This window comes from Gallus gallus, chromosome 10, assembly GCF_016699485.2.
Source record: "Gallus gallus isolate bGalGal1 chromosome 10, bGalGal1.mat.broiler.GRCg7b, whole genome shotgun sequence".
Classification (NCBI taxonomy): Eukaryota; Metazoa; Chordata; class Aves; order Galliformes; family Phasianidae; genus Gallus; species Gallus gallus.
In genome coordinates this window covers 233,337-255,515 of record NC_052541.1, presented here as the reverse complement: position 1 = coordinate 255,515, position 22,179 = coordinate 233,337, and the positions used below count along the sequence as shown (strand labels likewise).

Sequence of the window (22,179 nt, the reverse complement as noted above, 5' to 3'; positions counted from 1 at the left end):
CAGCCACCTGTCCATCCGGACACCAAGGTCCCTTTCCGTCAGGCAGCTTTCCAGCCACTCCTCCCCAAGCCTGGGGGGACGCCTGGGGTTGTTGTGGCCAAAATGCAGGACCCGACACTTGGCCCCATTGAATGGGGCCAAGGTTTGTCAAACTGGATCTACCGTTCGTCAGCCCATGCTGACTGGGCCCGATCCCCTGGTTGACCTTTAATTGGTCCATGGTGGGTCCAGGGGGCAGCATGGTATGATGCTGGAGCAAGTACCTGCTTTTATTTTTTTCCACCTTGGCTCTGGACTATGCAGTTTACGGAGTCTGTGTCCAGTACTGGGGAGAGTGGCGCTGTCAGAGCCTTGCAGGAAGCACGTAAGGTCTCAGTATGCTTTGGAGCTTGTTCTCCGGTCACGCTTGTGTGCCTGGAATAACCTGCTCCAGCTTTTGGTGCCGTTATGTGTATGAGAATGGGGTTAGCCTGATGCGAGAGTTAGGCTCAACAGCGCAGGCAAGATTTTGGAGCACTGTGTAAGTCAGAAGTCTGTAGTGGGAATATTTATTAAAGGAGCGAAGGAAACGTCAAAGTGTGACGTGGGTCTACAGATGAAGCTCTGAAGGAAATGTCGTATTTGCTTTGCAAAAAGTTTTGGTCGTGAACTCGGCGATGCTGGGCTCTTGTTACCAAAGCTTGTCTCAGCATTTCGGAGGGGCAGCCCTCATCTTCCCAGTAGACAGTGCTGTGGAGTTGAGCGCTGATGGAGCCAACTCATACCTCGCTCTGTAGGATCACACTGCGTAAGGGAGTAAACCTGCTGCCATGTGAACTTTACTCTCAAGTGAAGAATGATGTCGTGGGCGTGAAAGGGGAGAAACAAGTGTTTGCTGACTTCCACCTATTTTTATTTCTCATTCTTTATTTGTTTAAATTTTGTTCAATAGGATAAGCAAAGCCAGAAGAAGTCAGAAGGCCTGACCCAGAACACGGTGGACAGGTTCGTCCAGGTAAAGGCAGAAATCTTCCCTTGATACTTTTTACCTATTAAAAAAATGTGCTGAAATGGCTCAGTGATCGCAAGTGATAACTTTGCTGCCAGTACTGGTTGAACAAAGTAATCTCTCTCTTAAGAGATGCTTTGAAGTGGTTGTGCCCGTGCAGGAGGAGAGAAGTAAGCCTCCTGCTTGGGTACTGCAACGTGATGGAAAGCGCAGCAATGACAGCAAGGTCCTAGGCTGCAGCAAGTGAGGATTTGCTCACATGCAAAAGCTGTGGGCAGAGAAAGAAAGGAAAGAAGCTGCCTAACTTCAGCAGGTTTCAGGTATGCAGGGATCTCCAGCGACATACCCTTGCCCCTCCACTGCCAGCCCTTCAAGGGGGTCTCAGAAGGGGCGGACCCTGGCTCCAACCCTTCTGGTCACTCCTTGCATGCACGTTTCCTGTCAGCACTGAAAATGACCAAACCTACCACTGAGCAACACGCTGAGCCCCCACTCACCTCGGCAGAAGTCCATTACAATCAGCACTTTGCACACACCGCCGCTGCTTACTGAGTTTCTACTGGAATCAACGTATCCGACCATGTTCCTGCAGCCAGACAGATCCTGCTGCACGATAAATACCTTCAACGTGCTGAACAGCCATGTAGAATGAGCTCTACTGTAATCTCTCGTTCCTCGACGAGGCTTAGCTTTCCTAGCTTTACCCCTGCCTAAGCACCAACTTCTGCCCCTTGGCCGTAATCATCACACACAACAGGATCAAATTGGAGGTCTGTCTCCTCCTGCTTTCTTTCCAGAAGGATGTGAGACAAACAACAGAGAAACAACGAACATACGGAATTAAGCCATTTGGTGTTGGTCCAGATGTTTGGATGTTCCCTTCGATGGCCCAGGCCACGCTCGCTGAGCTGCTCCTCCTTTGTTCAGGGGGGAAATGGTGCAGGTGGCATGCAGTGGCTATGCACAGCATGCGTCTTACTTGCTTTTCCTCCTCTCCATCTTCCATGAGCAAACAGCATCTCCAATCTTTCCTTGCTCAAAAACCACTTAGGTAAAAAAGAACTGGCAAGCTCGCTTTTAGAATTACCTTCTCTATACAACCTGGTGCTTTAAAGCACAAGCTTTCCTAGCAATGACCGACCTCTGACATGCTGTAAAGCAAACAAGGGCAATGACAGAGCCTTTCTTTGAGATCTAGGCACTATAGGACAAGCTATCAAAGAAAGAGCAATCAACTCACCCCTCCGAGCGAGAGTTTGGAAGAAAGGGGTGAGCTGAGGAACACAGCCTTCTCCGCTTTGAAATCTGGATCGCTGGAAGAAGGGGGGGACGGGCCTGGGGGGGCGTGGGGGGGGGCTGAGGAGACCCCTGCGGACTGACTGCGTACGCGCTCCCAGAAGCACTGCTGGGACGGAGAAAGAGGAAGGGTGGATCTAGGCTCCCCCAGCTCCAGGCACTCATGTGCTCACGTACTGGCTCAGGCTGTGACCTGGCAATTCCACTGCACATGCTCAACCTGCAAGGAAAAGTTATTCCTGTGTCTGTAGGCTTCGCACACAATCCCAGGTGCAACAGTCAGCCCAGTTCTCAGCTCAGCCTTACCAACAGCAGAAATCCAGTTTATGCCAGTAGTGGTGTTTTTCTCTCTTTGGAAACACTGTACTGCTGCAAGAAGCAGCGGTTGAAATGCTTCTTTATTGCGCAAGAGCTAGGGAATAAGAAAAGATTTCCTGGTTAGGCATACGCTTCAAGGAGGCACCGGACGAGTGGAGACAGTGGAAGGCATTGGCAAGTCCAACCTTTGTTACAAGCTGCTATGTGAGATCCAGTGCCAACTTTTCCCACCCAGTGTGAGGTATAGTGAGGATAAATCATGCCCAAAAGCTTCCGTGCACTAGAACACAAAATCCAATAGATTGGATCTCTCTGCAGCTGCAGAGAGAGAAATTCATCTCAGCCCAGAAATCCTTCCAGCTGTGTACTGACTGGAGTTCCAAGACTGCGGCATCAGAATCATTCGCCTTCTCTGGGTGCAGTCTAGAAGACGAACACCCCCAAACACACCTGCTTCTTCAGCTTTTCCTTTCCCATCAAGCCTGGGGTTAATAGAAAAGATTTTTTCCTGTCCCCTCTTTTTCCTGGGATTACCCTCTTTGGGGTAATGATTTGCATTTTGGGGGTAAATGATTTGCATTTCTCTTGTGCCTTCCTGCAAGCACGCCTGCTTCAGGGCACATTTCATCCCACCCTTAGGCCTTGTAAGAAGCACTATGGCAAATCCACATGCAGAAAATACAGTCATTCCATTTAGTAACAAAGAAACCACTCTGCCCTTGCTCCTGCCTCTTGCCCCTGCCTCCTCCTGCGCTGCTTGCTTATCTGGGAAGTGCTTGTGGGCCACTAAAAGAAATCCCCACACGCCAGAAAATACAGACAAAAAGAGACAGGCAGAAAAGCGGCACTAATACTTTGTCACTGGTGGGAATCTCCACAACAGAAAGCGTTGTGCTAAACGTGTGAGGTTAAGGGATCATCACTATCAAGATAAAAGTCACAGTATGGAAGATTTAGCGATGGCGTGCTGACTAGAAGAAAAAAACAACTCTTGCCTCGTGTTTTTTTCTTTTGGTCTCTCTTATCATCATCTATTTATCTCATCAGCAGATCTGAGGTTGACCAAAGCCTGTTGCCATGAGCTTTGCTGAACCCATCAAAACTGAGGCTCAGAGGTATTACACCAGCACATAGCATAGGAGAACCCCATCACCTCCATCGTCAAGGGAAGAAGAAAGGGGAACTGTCACAATTAATTACCTCCTCTAAGTTGATAGTGGTAGGCTTCTCGTCACACACTACTGCTGTAAAGCAGAACAACAAAGATGTTTACAGCTGCGATAGGGATTTTTGCATACGTGCAACCACACAAGGCTGAGCACACTCCTGTCCCTCTGACATGTTGAGAAATAGCCAGAAGAGCGCAGTGTTCTCTTGCTGTCAGGCTACATACTCCAAGCATTCCCAAAGGCATGCTGTTCTGTAGAACATGCTGAGCCGCCCGGACAGTTGGTGCAGGAAGAACGCAGCAGTATCAGCGCACTCCATCCCGGGGATCTGAATGCATTGGTGGAGAGAACAGGGAAATAAGAGGTAAGAGAGAGAAAAAAACAAAGCAGGCAAATAGCACAGCTGTCCACAGGGGGCGGGGCTTAAGGCAGGGCCTGTGCCGGAGGGTGGCCCAGCACAGTCGGGGCCTCGGGGCCCAGTCTGGAGGGGGCCTGGCACAGTTGAGGCCTCCTCTGGGTCCAGACCAAAGGGGGCCCAGGCTGGAGGAGGACCAGGCTCAGTTGGGGCTGCTTTGGGGCCCAGGCTGGAGGAGGACCAGGCTCAGCTGGGGCTGCTTTGGGGCCCAGTCCGGAGGGGGGCCTGGCACACTTGGGGCTGCTTTGGGGCCCAGGCTGGAGGAGGACCAGGCTCAGTTAGGGCTGCTTTGGGGCCCAGTCTGGAGGGGGCCTGGCACAGTTGAGGCCTCCTTTGGGCCCAGTCTGGAGGGGGCCCAGGCAGAGCCAGGGCCTCAGGGCCCAGGCTGGAGGAGGACCAGGCTCAGTTGGGGCTGCTTTGAGGCCCAGTCCGGAGGGGGGCCTGGCACAGTTGGGGCTGCTTTGGGGCCCAGGCTGGAGGAGGACCAGGCTCAGTTGGGGCTGCTTTGGGGCCCAGTCCGGAGGGAGGCCCGGCACAGCCAGAGCCTTGTGGCAGCAGTCCAACTCTCAAGTTCAACCTTTAACCATAACCTAAAACGGTAACCGTAGTGAAAGGTAGTGGCAGATAGAGCTGCTTTACTGTGTTTTAATTTTCCCAAGAATAGTGAAGGACTCAAGCTAGTAAAGAAAGACCCCTTTCTGAAGAGCAGGACTCAGAAGGTATTACCAGAGAGCAGATCTCCCAGTAGAGATTCTTCCCCTTAGACAGCCAGCCCTTAAATGAGGTTAGGGAGGGCTGGGACCAGGCTCCACCCCTTTTCTGCACAGGTGAAACGCTTCCAGCTGTGCTCCGCAGCAGACCATGTTTTAACAAAGGTGAAAGCCTGTGAAACAAAAGAATCCCTTCTTACTTGTTTCACGTTTGTGTTTGTTGACCGCAGTTCCAACCAGGTGGACTCTCAATGTCTTGCAAGCGACACCTAGAAGCAGGTACAGGCAGGAGGCACAGCACCCTGCAACCTCCAGGTGAGTGACAGCAGCCAGGCAGGGCTTTGGGCTCTGCAGGGTGATTGTGTGGAGCATTATGCACAGGAACAGCTGAGTCTAAAGATGATGGCAGAGCTGCAGAGCTAAGCATAATGGAGAGGCACAGCGGCTCAGCTCGTTTCCCACCGTAACGCAGGAAATAAGAGCCACGAGGGAAATGCAGACGCACTGTGCTTTCCTCTTTTGTCTCATGCCTTCTGGCCCTGTCAGAGGGGAGGAATGAGCTGCGCTTCCGCAGAGACGTTCCTCTCACAGCCACTCACCCCTCAGGTTGGAGCATTCCTGGATGCAGGGTGGGAAAGCCAGTTCTTGCCTGGTGGTATCTGCAAAGCTGAAAAAGAAAGACAAACTATGGCCTCTTCTCTCATAAAGTGAGAGGGGAGATCCTGTGCTACTGGGCTGCAGTCAAGAGTCTGAGAGAGTCTGTGTTGTGTGAGATTTTAGAGAGAGCGCTGAGGAGTGTGGGAGCAGTGCAAACCTGCCGGGATGCTTTTACTTTCAGGGGCCTTTGTGCAAATGTTCATGTCCTACAAGCACGTGGCGGAGCGCGTCCTGGGATCAAGGTGCCATGGACTGGAAAATGCAGCTCTGGACATACAGGCTTGGCGGAGTTCCTGTGTGAAGACAAAACTCCCAGTACTCCAGAAACGTGGAGGCAGAAGAGCAGTGACAAGGTATCTGTATGTCTGTCAGTATATGTGCACAGCAGGCCCAGCTGCCCCTGCTTCCTCCCTCCACCGGATCTTCTCCTGCTCCTGGAGTCTCCTGTGGCATTGGTGGCGTGGGGCAAGTTATTTTGTCAAGCAGGATTTACCATTCGTAAACCCATTCTGACTGGGCCCGATCCCCTAGTTGACCTTTAATTAATCTCAACATTATCCTTTCCATAACCTATTCTGGCCCTGAGGTAAGACTGATAGGTCTGTAGCTACCATGCTCATCTTCTGGCCGTTTCTGAAGATGTGCATCATATTTGCCAGTCTCCAGTCCACCTGCATGTTTCCATTTAGCCAGGACTGCTGAAGGACGATGGAGTGTGGCTTGGCAACCACATCCACCAACTCCCTCAGCACTCCAAAGTGCAGTCCATCTGGCCCCGTGAACTCGAGCATCCAGTATTCGGTGCAGGTCCAAAATCATCTCATTGTGGATAATGCAGGGCCTATTCAGTTCCCCATCCTTATCTACCAGCACAGGGGATTTTTTCCCAGGGAGTAACAAGTCTTGCTATTAGCGACTGAGGCAACAAAGGCATTAAGTTCCTCAGCCCTTGAGTTGCCCTCGGCGTCCAACAAGGGATGGAGATTCTCCCTTGCCCTCCTCTTGCTGTTGATGTATTTATAGAAATATTCATTGTTGTCCTTCACCTTACTGTCCGAGCTCAGTTCTAGCTGTGCTTTGGCTTTTCTAATTTTCTTCCTGCACAGCTTTGCTACGTACCTGTAATCATCATAAGTAGCTTGACTACTCTTCCACAAACCATAATCTTTCATTCTGCTCTTGAGTTCCAGTCGAAGGTCTCTGTTCAGCCAGTCCAGCCTCCTTGCCCATCAGCTCGTCTTCCATGACCTGGGGATGGTCAGCTCCTGCATCTTTAAAATTACTTCCTTTTTGTACTGCCAGCCTCCCAAGGGACCCTCTCAGCCATGGTCCTGAAGAGGCTCAAGTTTGCTCTCCAGAAGTCCAAGGTTGCAGTTCTGCTGACTGCCCTCCGTGGTTCAACAAGGATTGAGAAATCTAACATCTCATGATCCCTTTGCCCCAGATGGCCTCCAGCCTTTACATCCCCCACAAGACCTTCTCTGTTAACAAACAGCAGGATTTTTCTTCCCCTTGTTGGCTCCTCACCAGCTGTGTCAGGAAGTTGTCTCCCACATGCTCTAGGAACCTCTGGGACTGTTCCCTATTTGTTGTATTGTAAATCCAGCAGATGTCTGGGACTTTGAAATCCCCCACAAGAACAAGGGGGAGAGACCTTGAGACCTCATCCAGCTGTCTATAAAATGTCTTGCCCACCTCTTCATCCTGCTTGTGTGGCCTGTAGCACACCCACGATAACGTCAGTCTTACTGGCCTTTGCTTTTATTCTGACCTATAAGCTCTCAACCCTATCATCGCCATCATTAATTTCCATACATTCACATTCTTTCTTAACATAGAGGGCTTCACCACTGCCTTTCCTGCCTTGCCTCTCTCTTTTGAAAAGTCGCTAGCCATCCATCACAGCACTCCAGCTGTGTGAGTCATTCCACCGCTTTTCTGTGATTTCCAAGTGATTTTTCTCCTGTTTTTTGATTCAAACAAAAGCAACTTATGATTATTTTTATTATTATTATTATTATTTTTTTTAATGCCAGGCATTGTGTTCAATTTATAAAATTAACACATTAAGAATAGCTTTGTTTGCATTCTGGTAACTGCTGAGACTTTGGCTGACGACAGCTTTCAGCTGCATCTGAACTAGACTGGATTTGTCTCATGCTCTCAATATGTCAGTATTTCTCTTCCAGACCTTTGAATCAATTATTCCTCTGCTATTTATCTCTTCTGGTTGCTGGAGAGAAGAGTTACTGTGTCACATCCTGATGTGTAAGATCGAGCTTGGTGATTTTCAGTAATTCAGGATATTCTTGCTTTTCTTTAAGTGAAGTAAGGGATAATCCATCATATTGTGACATTTCTTTTCCTGTGCGTAATGCCAAGGGATAGGGTTGGAGGTGCCTGCTGGTTCATGTGACATCCCAGAGCTTTCTACACAGCTTAAGTTATGTAACAGGAAAGGCTCAAATATGGTAAAAACTCGATTTCTAGTGTTTTGGTACGTACATTAAAGTCAGTATGGGTCCAGTTCAGACAGCATCGTCTCACATATGTTTGTTGTCTCATATTAAATGAATTTTTATTAATTTGGCTACTTACATACTCCACCCATAGTTTGCATATTGTCTTCTTACGGTGAGGTTTGCCTGCTAAACAGAAAGACAAAATAAACTTAAATTACAGAAGCAGAGAAGCAAAGACAGCTTAGAGGATCAATACAGTACAGATCAGTTAGAGTATTACTTTAAAGTTGTTGTGTTCTGGGTCTTAAGTGGGATGAGATATGGGTGTGAATGTTACAGACAAGTGTTTTTCCTGAATACATTGTTTACCTGCTGCCATGCAAGCCAGCTCTTCTTTTCCCTGCCTCTGCTTTTATTGTTCATGTCTATCTGCATCGCAAAACCTCTAACAGATTTATTTTCATGTTTTAAATCTGTATAGCTAGAAGAGGGGCTTATCTCAGCCTTTTATCTCATCATCTGATGGAGACTGGTTGTGTATGGGGGAGTTTGCATGAATTATTACCATCTCACCAAAACCAAGGAACAGAAAAAGAACGAAAAAAACCCAACCTTAAAATTCGAATAAATGACTATAGCCGAGCCAGCTGGAAATATCATCTGCAGTTTGCCGAGTCTATCCTTTGTCCTCATTTTGCTCAGCACTGACTGGATGGGGTTAAAATTGAGCACTAATGAAAGAGTTCTGCTACCTGTCTCAGCAGCGCTCCGGTCTTTGTTGCTGTGTTATGAGTGCACTGCTCCTGCTGACACATTTTTTTCACCCCCTCGGTTGTTATCTGAGCAGTGTTAGCCCTCACGAGCTATACAGTCAGTGCCTGCTTGCTCCAGGTGCTACATAAGTACAGCAGAAGGATGCCAGGGGGCTTGCAGACAGTGTCTGCATGCTGTTGCTCTTTCAAAGAAGCCCCTATTTTGGCTAACTGTAGAAGAAACCATTTTTTCCTTCGTAAGATCCTTGCAAACGCAGTTAAAGTGTACAGAAGTTTGTGTCTAAATGTCTTTTTGCAGTACGTGCAATGAGGTTATCTATTTTTCAGGAAGATAAGTGCCTCCAGACAGTTAGGAAAACTGCTGGCTCAGGCTTCACCTCCATTAATACAGGTTCAGCCCCTTTCCTCAGAAGAACCTGCATCAAGCCATGGTTTTGACTTGCAGATGGAGTTCTTACCGCACGACTGAAGTGCTGAAGCTCTCTGACCTCTGAAGGCACCCTTAACTCATGTGAATGTGACTGGCTGTTTTGCTTTCAGAAAGAGACCCTTTAGAGCCCCAGAATGCACTGTCCAGAGTCCAGATGAGGACTCCTTAGGCCAAATTTTTTTGTATCCTACAGGAGACTTTTTCTTGGTTGGCAACGTGCTTAAAAAAGAAAGAAATGCAAATGGGCATTTCCATGTGACTGTATTCTGCTCAGTGCAGTGTATACCTGTGTTGCCGAATTAGCTCCATGGCACTGCAAATGATGCATCAAACTAAGCAGTGCAGGAAAGCATTTTTTACTTCTAAAATTTTGGCCTTTCAAAACAGGCCTGCCTTGGTTGCACTGGCTTGCATCTCAGCTGGTGTTCTGTTGTCAGGGTTCCTGTATTTATAGCAGTTGGCAGGGAGGTGGCTCATGACATCGTAAGGCCATGGCGATGTGACTGTAAGAATGCCCCAAGTCAAGTAAAAGATGGCTGTTGGACGAGGGGAATCCATGGCCTGACAGTTGCCCTTCTTGTCACCAGTGGGATTCTGTGGGGTCCATTTTAAGGCCATTTCTCTGTAATGTTTTCACGGTTGATTCCAATCAAGATCTGGCAGTTGTATGAAGTAAATTTGTGGTTGATGTGAAGCTGGGAGGAATGTTGACTCCCTTGGGGGGTTGAGAGGCCTTGCACCAGGATCTGGAGAAATTTGAGGGTGGTCCCCATCTGCATGAAGGAGAGCAAGCACTGCGTTCTGCACCTGGGATGCGGCAGCCCTGGCTGTATGTACAGACTGGGGGGGCGAGGGGCTGGAGATCAGCCCTGCAAAAAGGGATCTGGGCGTTCTGGTTGATGGCAACTTGAATCTGAGCTGGCAGTGTGCCCTGGCAGCCAGGAGGGCCAATGGTGTGCCCTGGGGTGTATCAGGCCCAGTGCTGCCGAGTGAGGGAAGCAGTTGTCCCACTGTGCTTTGCACTGTGTGGTTTCAACTTGAGCATTTTTGGTTTGGGTGGCACTACATAAGAAGGACATAAAGCTATTAGAATGTGTCCAAAGGAGGGCTGCAGAGATGGGGAAGGGTCTGAGGGCATGGTGTGTGAGGAGCAGCTGAGGTCCCTGGGTTCACTCAGAGCAGGCTGAGGACAGCCCTCATAGCAGCTGCAGCTCCTTACAGAAAGAGGAGGGCAATGCTGAGCTCTGCTCTCAGGGGACAGCAGCAGGGCCCAAGGGAACAGCATGGAGCTGTGTCAGAGCAGGGTCGGGTGGGGGTTATGGAAAGGGTCTGCACCAGAGGGCAGTGGGCATGGAGCAGGCTGCCCAGGGTGATGAGCACGGCCCTGAGCTGCTGCAGCTCAGGGAGCGTTGGGAAACTGCTGTCGGACACAGGCTTTGAGTTTGGGTGGTCCTTTGGGGAGCCAGGGGTTGGACTTGATGGTCTTTGTGTGTCCCTTCTAACTCAGGATATTCTATGATTCTGTGATATCAGTGGTTTGCCTGGGAAATACCTGATGATTTTTCTTTCCATTTTTCATGGCATAGTGAGCTGTGAGAAATTAAGGAATGGTAGTGCGTGCTTAACCGGGCTGCATGGCAAGCAGGTCCTGTGGGCGGCCTTAAAAGGATGCCTCTAGACTTCCAGATCACCTCACTTAAGAATAGTCTTTCAGTTATTATTCTGGGAAGCTCACACCACTGGGTGTATAATTCATTTCACTTAGAATTTCAGGGTCAGACATAAATGTTATTATCTGCTTCAGAGGAAAAGCTTTAGAGAAAGAAGTGGGAAGCTGAGTTGATATTTGGAAAAAAGAAAAATGTTTAAAATATTTTTTGCAAAATAAGCCCTCAGCAAACAGTCGTTCTATTCTGCTTTTGGCCAGTCTCAGATGCTTGTCTTCCAGAATGTCTGCATATGGATGAATCACAACACGATCCTGGGAATTTTTAAGAAAGGTAGGAAGGAGGACCTGGGGAACTGCAGGCCGGCTAGCCTCACCTCTGTGCCTGGGAAGATCATGGAGCAGATCCACCTAGAAGCTACGTTAAGGCACATACGAGACAAAGAGATCCGAGACAGCCAGCATGGCTTCACCAAGAGCGGATTGTGCCTGACCAATCTGGTGGCCTTCTGTGGTGGAGTGATGGCTTTGGTCGATGGGGGAAGGGCGGTGGATGTCATCTACCTGGACTTCTACAAAGCCTTTGACATGGTCCCTCAGCACATCCTTCTTTCTAAATTAAAGAGGTATAGATTTGAAGGATGGACAGTTCAGTGGATTAAGAATTGGTTGGCTGGACACAGCCAAAGGTTGTGATCAAAGGTTTTGTGCCTGATTACAAGCAGTGTCCCTCAGGGGTTGGTCTTGGGACTGGTGCTCTTCAGCATCTTCATCAGTGACACAGACAGTGGCATCGAGTGCACCCTCAGCAAGTTTGCAGATGATACAAACTGAGCAGTGCAGTCGATACACTGGAAGGAAGGGAAGCCATCCAGAGGGACCTGGACAGGCTGGAGAGGTTGTGGGTGTCCCATCCCTGGAGGCATTCAAGGCCAAGCTACCCATGTTTGCCTTCTGTAGCTATCAGTGGGGCAAGAGTAAAATGAAGAGTACAATGAAGTACAGAGTGCTGTTCTTGTATTATTCAATTACAAGTTCCTGTTTTCTCAAAGACAATAGAATTCTGAGCTAAGCAACAATTAAGCCAGTGATTTTAAGTATTAATTTCTGATGATGGTGGCTGCGTGTGTTCAGAGGTCACACTTAATTCACTGCGCCTGTGGAAATTCTGATGAGCAATTAGCAAAAATACCTGTAGAACATGTGAAGGCAATGACAGAGCCTTTATTTGAGAAATAGGCACTCGAGGAAAAGATATCAAAAAGGAATTGACTCACCCCTCCGGGTAACAGTGTGGAGAGAAGGACGAGCTGAGGAATGTGACCCTCCCCTGTTCGTACCATCGCGCCGCTGGAGAGAAGGGCGGGGGCAAAGAGGGGGACCCACGCGGACTCAGACTGCACAGGAAGTATTGCAGAGACAGAAGGGGTGGCTCCAGACCACCCCCCCCGCTCCAGGTACCCACACACTCATGTAGTCCACCCATTGGTTCAGGCTGTGACCCTGGAATTCCACTGTAATACCCTTGTCATTAGAGAGAAACAAAACACAGTTCTCCATAAATAAGTGCCATTTCAGCAAGTGACACCTCTTCATTCTACAGGAGAAAAAAACTACAGGTGAGCCTAACATATTAATTAAATGAGAACAAAATGTTAGGAAGGACAAGACTGTGCTTGAGTTTTCCCAGTAATTAGTGCCCGAATTCCGGAACGGGTTTCTGAATCTTTGTTTCATCCTACAGGTCCTATGAAGGACTGTGCCTTCATTGTAACCTCCATCAGAAATGCCTCCTTTCTCAGTGAAAATCCAGCCATTGGATTAAGGGCAAAAGTAATGTGCAGAGTAGAACTTCTATAATGCTCTGTATTGTAGAATTCTACCTACAGGCTATAATACTCTATATTATAGGAACTCTAAATACAGACTGCTTCAACACACTTGAAATCAGCACATGTTTAAAACTGATGCAAAGAGATGCATGTTTGGTCATTTTGTTTGTTTAATCTCTTTGAACAGCCAGATCAAGTAGCTAAGAAGCCTCGTTCCAGCTTTTCTGTAAAAACTGAGTCATGATGAGTGCTTTCTCTAACAATTGTAGTGTTGGGACACACGCTTCACTTTTTGCCATAGACCAAGTATTGTTCTCTCTCCTTATTATTATGTTGCAGGAAAGATTGTTTCATGTGTAATGAAAAGCTAGTGTCCAGAAGATCACTGCGGCCAGATCCCAATTTTGATGCCCTCATCAGTAACACTTGTCCAACTTCAGATGTATCTGAAGCTCATTAGGAGGGAATGCTAGCAAGAATGAGCTAACACAATACCAGCAAGCTTTCAGTCACAGCGTTAAGGAAGAATAAAGAGGAGGCTGGGGGCAGGTATGTCATCACCTGATTTGACCACATGTAACGTGATGCTAGAAATACACCACGTCCTCACTCCCTGCATAGCAAGATATTCATCTCTGCTCCACCAAAGGCTGCCAAAGTAACTTCTGTGTGATGACTACTGAGATAAAAATTTGTGTCACTCCTTGCAAGTTCTGTGGCAGCCAGCTATTGTGCTACCCACTCACAGGTATCCTGTCTTCGGTAACAGGGTGTAAGAGAATGAATCCTGTACCAACACTGCTGTTATAGCCCAACAAGGGCCCGTGATGCATGGGTGAAGGTTGATGTTGCAGATAACTTCCTGTCACTGGAATACATGGAGTTTACACAGTCTTCTGATGGCTGGCTTTTATGCTTATATAAGGGTATTCCTTTTTGTTTCTCGGCTTTTCAGGTGATTTTGCTTTGCTTTCCTTGGCTTTTTAGTGCTTCCTCTTTCTGTTATTGTTCCTGGATTTGCTTTGCTTTGCTCTTTGGGTTTTCTTTTGTATCTTTGCCGTGAATTGCTTCTGAAGTTTCTTTCTTTTCCGTGCTAAGCACTGGTGAGAGTTGCTATCTATTTACTGTGTTTGGCGTCTTCACTTCGGCATGGTATTGTATTCAGTGCATTTGCTTTCCTCTTGTAGTTCATGACCTTGTTTTGCTTTGCTGTTTTCCTTGTTATTTTTCTTTATTTTTTTCTGCCTTGCTTTGCTGCTCCTTCTGTGTTGCAATGCATTGTTTTTGTTCAGATTTGTTGATTTTCTCTTTTCCCGTTTCAAAGGCAGTATTCAATCCAGTCGCACCTCATTGCAGGCAAATGCTTCTCTTAACTGGTCTTCTGAATCAGCAGTGTCAGGGATTTCACAGTCTGTGTGTTGCAGTGGCTGGCAGTCTTTGCAGTTAGGAACATCTTCCTGTGTTTTTATATTCCAAATAGGGTCTCATACTTGAGCTGCATTAGAAGCAAATCGTGATAGCATGTGCAGTAAGAAATGGCAGTGGAGCAGGCTCCGCAGGGCGGTGGTCACGTCAGCAAGCTGTCAGAGCTCAAGGAGCATTTGGACAATGTTCTCGGAGCTCGGGTTTGCATTTTGGTGGTCTTGTGTGGGGTGAGGAGTTGGACTTGGTGGCCTTTGTGGGTCCTGTCCAACTTTGGCTGTTCTCTGGTTCTGTGAGCAGAGGATAGGGCTGATTTGGCGCGAGCTCCCGTTCCGCATTCAGCATCGTTGGTTCTCATAGGAGCTGAGCTGGGTGCCGTGGCAGGCAGCTCCTCAGTGGTGGTATTCCAGTTATGGGAATCATCCCACCATGTTTCTGAGATAGCAACAAGGTCATAACTTTCCAAGTGCATCAGTGTTTCCAACTCCTCCTGCTTATTTCCCAGGCGTGTGCATTGTTATAATGGCACTTCAGCTGGGCTTCCTGTCTCACCGCCTTTCTTTTCTAGAGGATCTAGGATTCCCTAGAACATCCTCGTGCTCTTCTCCATCCCTTTGTACTCCACCCTCTTCACCCATCTAGTTTGGTATGAGCCCTCGAACTACCTGCTCAACCCCAGTGGCCCTAATTTTGTCCCCTTCTCCCTTCGTGCCTAGTTTAAAGACCTTTCAGTGAGTCCTGCCAGTTCCCGGGCTAGGATCCTCTTACCCCTTAGAGACAGGCAAGTTCCATCTGCAGACATCATGCCAGATGCTGAGTAAATTGCCCCATGGTCAAAAAAACCAAAATTCCTGTGTTTGCACCAACCTCTAAGCCCTCTAAGCCTCTAATTTATGAGGTGGGTTTTCTGATCCTCTCAGTATCCTTCCCCGCCACTGAAGGTATAGAAGAAAAAACCATCTGCACGCCCTTTCCATCAACTACCTACCCCAGTCTCCTGAAGTCTTCCTTGTTAGTCCTCAGGCTTTTCTCAGCGACTTCATCACTATCGGCCTGAACTATCAGTAAGGGGTAACAATCTCAGGGGCGAATCAGACCAGAAGTTTTCTAGAAATATCCCTGACCCGTGCCCCATGGAGGAAGCACAACTCCCTAGGGTAGGGTCAGGCTGAAATATAGGGCCCACCGTTCCTCTCAGAAGGAAGTTGCCTTTGACGACCACCCTTCTTTCCTTCTGGGTGGAGTCAGTCCATGCGGTTGACTGCTTTACCCAAGGCAACCTCACGGGTAGGCCTCCCACTGTACCCTCACTCACCCCTCCCTCGAGTTACAGGGCTTCAAACCTATTTTACAGAGGCACCTGGGGAGGCAAGGATGGTCAGGGTGGGGGTTGCCTACTTCTCCGAGCTGGTACCTGTTTCCACACCTCGTCCTCTCTCAAATTGCCTCGCTCTACTTGGCATTGACAAGACAGAGGGAATCAGAATCATGAAGGCAGGAAAAGACCTCAAAGATCATCCAGTCCAACCGTGCACCTACCACCACCGTTTCCTCACTAAACCATGTCCCTTAGTTCAGCATTTAAACATTTCCTCAAGTTGCGTAACCGTTGGGGTTATGGCAACTGATAAAAATGATGGGATGGAAAATAATGAGTTTCCTCATAGGAGACACTCATCTTGAGCTGTCAATCTGAAGAACTGCAAACAGATGAGGACAACGGAACGTCAATCAGGTCTATTGAAAAAACATGTAAGGACATGACACATAAGTTGCCAGGTTTGTGGGTAGGTCATATAACCTACCTCCCCATATTTATTTTTCAGACATCATCGTCCATGCTAGTGAGGCTTTATCTGCTTGGTTTTCAGGGCAAGTTTCACATTCATGGATATCCTGTGCAATAGCGTCCTTGATCCAGACCCTGTTTCTGTATTGCATCTCTTCCTTGTTGGCCTGGGGTGTCATGGGCCCGCTGAGCAAGAAAAATTCCTTCTTGAGGTTGTCAAGGCACTATACAAGTTTGCCAAGCAAAGTTGTGGATGCCCCATCCGTGGAGGTGTTCAAGGCCTGGTTGGGTGGTGTCCTGGGCTGCTTGGCCTGGCCCAGTGGGTGGCATCCCTGCGCGCAGTGGTGGGGTTGGACGTACCAATTCTTTAATGTCCCTTCCAAGCCAAGACATTCTCTGGTGCTGTGATTCTATGATGTAACCGTGAAAAATCTCAGCTGTGGTTTTTTTCTAGGTGTCAGGGAATCGTCCCCCACTGTGATGGTGCCCACAGCAAGGGACAGAGCTCTGCGCCTGCCCTGGGAGGACTCTCACCCTCCTGAGCTGCCCAACAGGATGTGCTCACTGAGAGAGGTGGCTACACTGCAGCTTCGCTGCCACGGTTGCACCCAAATAGACCCTGCTCTCCCCAGATGAGGTGCCCCAAGCAGCCCTGGTGCAGCACATCACAAGACAAGGGGACCCTCCACCCAGCATCACGAGTCCATGAAGTTGCAGTGCCCCACCTTGCTGTGCTGTGCCGTGAGGTCATAAGGCCCATCTGTGACATCTGCCCCATGCTAGAGGATCACTCTGTGCCTGCCCTGACAGCAGCACTTGCTGTGGCTGCAGCAGCTGTGGTGGCAGCATGGCACGAGTGTGGGGGTCCGTGGCCCCTGTCGGTCTCGTCGTCATCCTCCTACTTACCGGCATGTGTTCCCAGGAGAGCTTTGCTGCTCCGTGGCGAGCACCGGGAGCAGGTGGGTGGGCAGAGACGAGGCCAAAACTGAGCAGCACTGGGGGCAAAAAGTCAGGCTGTATCCCCATGGCCCCACAGCACAGTTCCCTGGGGCCTGCTTTCCATGGTGGGCAGATGGTGACGGGTAGCACCTCAGGGGTCAGGAAGGAGCCCGTGGCAGCTCTGCTCCCCAGGGCTGGTTCCAGCCATGTCGGGCCGTGACATGGCCTCTTGCTGGCCGGAGCACAGCCTTCATTCTGGGAGATGTCCTGGGGGGAAGTTTAGAAGATGTGTGCTGGGAAAAGCATGAGCGTTTCTGACCCGGCCTCATGGTACTCCCCATAGTCGAATCCCAGTTTTCAGCACAGCCCTGGCCCACAGCCCAGAGGAAGAGACAGGCATGGTTTCCTCCAGCGTGACCTTCCTTTGTGTACATGAGAGATCTCCCAGTAAGAAAGCCCTGAGGGGCTGTATCTTCTTCCACGCGGTCCGTGAGGCATGTTGCACATGGCCCGGAGAGAGTATTTTGTAAGCTGCCAGGTGCCAGCCAACAGGCCATCCTGGACACCCTGCAACTTTGGCAATCACGAGCTGATTCTTTCTTCCATGACCCACTTCTGGCTACTAAGGGAGAAGACTGCAACATGCAATGGGAACTACTCTCATCTGTTCTTCTTGATTCTAGATGATGCCTTTGGTGTTCCCTCTCCAGATGCTCATCTGGATCCAGATTTTGCGCCTCAGGGGAAACCCAGAGGTAAGTTGTGAGCGTGTGTTTCCTGAAAGGCAGAAAAATGCATGCCCTAACTGTTCATAATTTTACTGAAGATCCTGTTGAGGTCTTCCTAATGTGCTTACACCTTGAAGGGCTTGCACAGATAAGTCATAAGTATTTTGTTACTTGGAGAGCTGCCACATATCAGTGGGATGGTTACCCCTGCCATCAGCTGAGAGCACCCAGACCTTCGTATGTGGGTCATTCCCTGACCCGCTGCCAGACCCTGCAGGTCACTCAAGAAATGTAGGCCCCAGTTTGCAGTGGGAGCTCTCCTCACCTGCGTCTGATCACACTTGTGCCTGCAGGCCCTCTTGGTCAATCTGCAGAGTGGAATCCTGACCCTGAGCCTGGTATGGATGCTGGAGGTAAGTCACCAGTCTTCATTTTCTCGATATTTGTTCATATTTGGTTGTGATAGTTCAGCAATGGTTCATCTTTTCATTGGCCAGCGGGTTCTTCTCTGTGAGAAGCATGGGTGTTTATGATTTCTTGGGTGCTACGTGCTCCCAGTGTGGTGTTGGCTTTGCCTTTGTGCATCAGAGGTCTCCCAGTAATGAAGCCTCAAGGGGATGAATGTTCTTCTGTGAGGTCCCTGAGAGTCTTTTCACGTGGCCTGGAAAGACTATTTGAAATGCTGCTTCAGCAACTTTCAAAGGCCAACAGGTCACCTGGCTCCTGTGCACCTCTGGATCTTTCATCCCACGCCTGCATCCCAGGTGATTACCGGAGCCCCTTCCAGACACTGCTGGTTACTACGGAAGAGGGAGATCACAACATGCAGTGGGAGCGTTTCTCATGTGCCCTCGATTACAGCTGTGTCTAGAGGCAGTGGCTTGTCAAAGTCTCAGTTTAATCAGGTCCACGAGACTCAGTGCAGTCTCGTAGGTAGATCACAAAAAGGGGCGAGCATTTAGGTTTTCATGTTCTTTCCAAGTGAAATGTACTTCCTTTGCAGAAGAGAAGGGAGGATTTGGGTCAGGATGAGTGGTGTGTGTGGCATGCTATGCCTTGCAAAGCTGTCTTTGCCGGCCACTCCAGCCCTGAGCTGTTTCGAGTGCCTTCTGCAGAGCCAGTAGGCATGGTTCAGTTGAGTTTAAAGCTGGGTTGAGCTCCAGGAGAGCTTTCCTCTGGGCGGCTCCACACGTGGCTAGTTTTGTACAATTGTGGTGCCACTGCAGGCACCCAGGAACTGTTGAAAAGATGCTCCTGAGTGGAAGAGAGAGAACAGTGCCATGAAGGAGTCCCTTGTTTTACTTGCATCCTCTGTCATTCTGACTGCAAGAATCCAGGACACGTGGAAGTCCATCGTATCACATGGGTATGTCATGGCTATTTAGATCCTTTGACAGCTGACAGCGCAAAGGCCAAACGTCAGCCAGGTCTCTCGGCAGATGTGAGAGTGTAGTCCTGCGTGGTGTATGTCTTTTCAGTGCACGATCCCCTGGTATGCTCTGCAGTGCAGTTATGCCATTGTGTGTGACTGAAACTTTTCATGGGTCTTTGGTTGCAGAAGTGCCCCCAGGGAAGGCCTTGCCAAGTCCTCGGCTCTTTCCTGTGCTGGAGCCCCGCTGGAATCCCAGGGGTGAGTAGTTTGTCTTTACTGACTTCACTGACTCACCGCTGATCTTCAAAACTTCCTGCACAGGAGATGTAACTTCACACATTCTGTTAGGTCTGGAAAAAGGAAAGGATGCATCTAGAAGAGGAAAATACTCACAGAGGTCAGCTCGTGTGATAAAGGAACTGCTGAAGGAAATGGAGAAGGCAGCGCGTGGTGGGTATACTTTGGTCTGTTCACTGTGAGACTTGGAAAGCTGAGGTCTGATATATGTGTGGATAAGCTGTAACCTGCACAGCAGGAAGGGATCTCTCAGAGCCGTGCTGTGGTGGTGTTCCGTGTAACACCTTGCAGGCACTGTCAAGCACCAGAGATGGTCTGCTGCCACTTCTGCATCCAGCCAAGACCCAGAGACAGCTGCTCCCCCAGCATGACCGTAACTTGTCAGAGCTGCTTTGTGCAGACATTGGCAGCCTGGTGGCAGCGAGTGACGAGTGCTGTGCTTCTGTTCATGCAAAGCCCTCTCTGCTGCTGAGCAAGTTCAAGGCAGGAGGAGCATCCCAAGCAGGGCTGGCTGTCTTTGCTAATCCTGGAAACGAGTGGAGATGCTGATTCTGGAGATGTTTCTGCTGAAGCTTGAATTTCAGCCTGCAGATGCCTGGCTGTGATGGGTGGAACACAATGGTTGGTGATGCTCACAGCACAGTGCGTGAGGGCCCTGCATAGGAGCTGATTCCTCGGGAGGCGTGAGAGGTTTCGGCACCTTCCAATTCCTGGGAGGGCCCAGATGCCCTTGGGCAGCAGAGAGGGTCGCAGTGGCTTTGGGGGACTGGGACCAGCAGACTTTGCCTGAGCTCAGGATAGGAGTAGCTCAGTTCCTGGTGAGAACACATCACATCCAATCCCACTGTCCTCTTTCTTTCTAAAGGGACTGACCAACAAACTGCACAGGACGCGCTGCAGGAAGGCAGCCATCCCACGCTGCCAGTCTGGGACAGAGAAACACAGACAGTGCCAACAACTGGCATGCCAGGTAATTTCTGTCCTGTGGTCATCCAGTGTCACTAACCAGAGTCAGTGTGTGCCTGCAGGCTCTTCCTGCCTGCTCTTGCACACGAGGTCAGCAGCCAAACCTGAGCGTATGAGCACAGAGCACGTGTAAAAGAAGCCAGGGGTGGCTCTCTGAAAATGGCTGGCCTCAGTGGGGTTTGGTGAGTTGTTCCAGCAGCGTGTCGGAGAAGATGCATGCAGACCTCTGTGACGCTGCTCACCTCCCACTGCTCCCAGTTCCCAGAGAGTTGTGAGCTTTGCCCTTTTGGATGAGCGGAGTCCTGTGTGGTAGGAGCCTGCAGGAGTATTTTTCCCCTGGGCTGGCTCCGGCTGTGCCCCGTGCTAGCTCGAGGCTGACCTTCAGCCTGGGGGGTGTCCTGTGGGAGAGCTCAGGATGCGTGCGCTGGGGAAAGTGTGAAGGCTTCTGCTGTGCAGTGCTCCCCGCAGACAAAGCCCAGACCCCAAGGCAGAGCCCCAGCCCTCGGCCCAGAGGAATACGTGGGCAGTGCTGGTGCAGCCTCACCCTACCCAACGAGAAGTGGAAGCAATCTTCCTTGTCCCGTGGTGCTTAGGCACCAGAGACAGAGGTACCCACTGATGAAAATCTCCTGGGTCCATAAAGCACACCGAGAGATTGTCTGTAGTGCAGGTGAAGGTCACATGGGACATGTCTCATTTCTTCCAGGGATGAATGCTGGGAAAAACACAAGGGCTGCGGTTCAGGAGTTTGTACAAGTGCTCTTCTTCCCAGTGATTGCACTGCTTTTAACAGTGCTGCTGTCTGCGCTGGTGATGACTTGTACTGCTGTGTCATGGATGTGGCAAAAATATCCGTGAGTTGGCTTTTCCCCAAAATACTTTATTGCTGCATTTGTGGTGCCAGGATCCTGGATGGCCACATCAGCTGCTGGCAGTATGCTGCTAGGATTAATGTTGCAATGTCTTTTAAGTGTCCTCTTAATTCCCATCAGTGAGTATTGCTTTCTGAAACTCATTTTTACAGAGTGTGCAAGAGAGCAGGGACAACTCCAGGACAAGCTCATCCTGACAGTGTGCGGGAGAGAGGCCAGTCTGGAGGTGAAGGCAGAGCGGAGCTGGGAGAGGCAACAAAAGATGATGTAGTTGCCCAAGAAAACAAGAACTTGTACAGCGGATCCAGCCCGTTCCCCTCCTCCTTTGAAGCAGAGTTTGAATACCTGTGCAGCAAAATCCGCACAGACCCTTCACTTTGGCCCACGTGTCCCAGCAGCTCTCCCATGGACAGTGTCTCTTCCCCAGATACCCGTGGTTCTTGGGGTTCCCCATAGCCATCTAGTGCCCCGGTTACCTGTGTCAGCATGGCTGGGGTTCCCTGGAAGACCCCACTTTCTGAGTAATAAAGACACCCTGTGCAAAAGCAGCTGTTTTGACCATTTCCATTGGGTTCTAGTGCATAGGGCTGAGGCCTGCATTTTGTGCAAGGGAAGCTGTTGGACAGCTGCACACCAGTGAGGGACTCCTTGGTCCCAGCCTCAGCTTGCTTTTCTAGTTGGACTGTCAGCCAGGCTCTGGCCAGAACAGAGAAGGGCTGGGGAGGCTCGATATGTGAAGAGTTGTCCTCGAGCTTTTCTAGGCTACTGCCCTGAATCAGGGCAGGCAGCGAGGGAAGGAAGCACCTGGAAGGGGGAGTTTCCAGCACTGAGCACATCTGGGAGAAACATGACATGGTAGCAAAGGCTATCAGTACAATGCTTATGCTTGCAGGTGAATAGATGGCAGCCTGCCCTGTGGCAGTCATAGATTAGAAATCACAGAGATCATTGTATGAGTCATCATAGAAATCATCAAATGGCGTGGATTGGAAGGGACCTCAGGGACCTTTGAGTTCCAAAATCCCTGCCACAGGCAGGGTTGTGAATCATGAAAACAGCTTTTCTATATTGTGAAAAG

At 49.6% G+C, this 22,179-nt stretch overlaps 1 protein-coding gene and 1 long non-coding RNA gene across 2 annotated transcripts; one reads left to right on the top strand and one right to left on the bottom strand.

The window, feature by feature from the left end:
- Window positions 1–2,254: 2,254 nt before the first annotated feature.
- On the bottom strand, window positions 2,255–2,884 carry LOC121113464. The gene is made up of 3 exons (XR_005862574.1): window positions 2,788–2,884; window positions 2,591–2,696; window positions 2,255–2,504 (listed from the first exon to the last, which is right to left on the bottom strand). It is a non-coding gene; the product is annotated as an uncharacterized LOC121113464 (long non-coding RNA).
- A 1,169-nt stretch (window positions 2,885–4,053) lies between these two features.
- LOC121111613 lies at window positions 4,054–21,646 on the top strand. Its single transcript, XM_046899099.1, has 10 exons — window positions 4,054–4,135; window positions 5,127–5,211; window positions 5,735–5,906; window positions 17,550–17,621; window positions 17,948–18,007; window positions 19,146–19,224; window positions 19,315–19,416; window positions 20,129–20,233; window positions 20,936–21,083; window positions 21,254–21,646. Exons 4-10 carry the CDS (start codon window positions 17,550–17,552, stop codon window positions 21,555–21,557), a joined length of 870 nt encoding a protein of 289 aa, XP_046755055.1. The 5' UTR covers window positions 4,054–4,135; window positions 5,127–5,211; window positions 5,735–5,906; the 3' UTR covers window positions 21,558–21,646.
- Window positions 21,647–22,179: the final 533 nt, after the last annotated feature.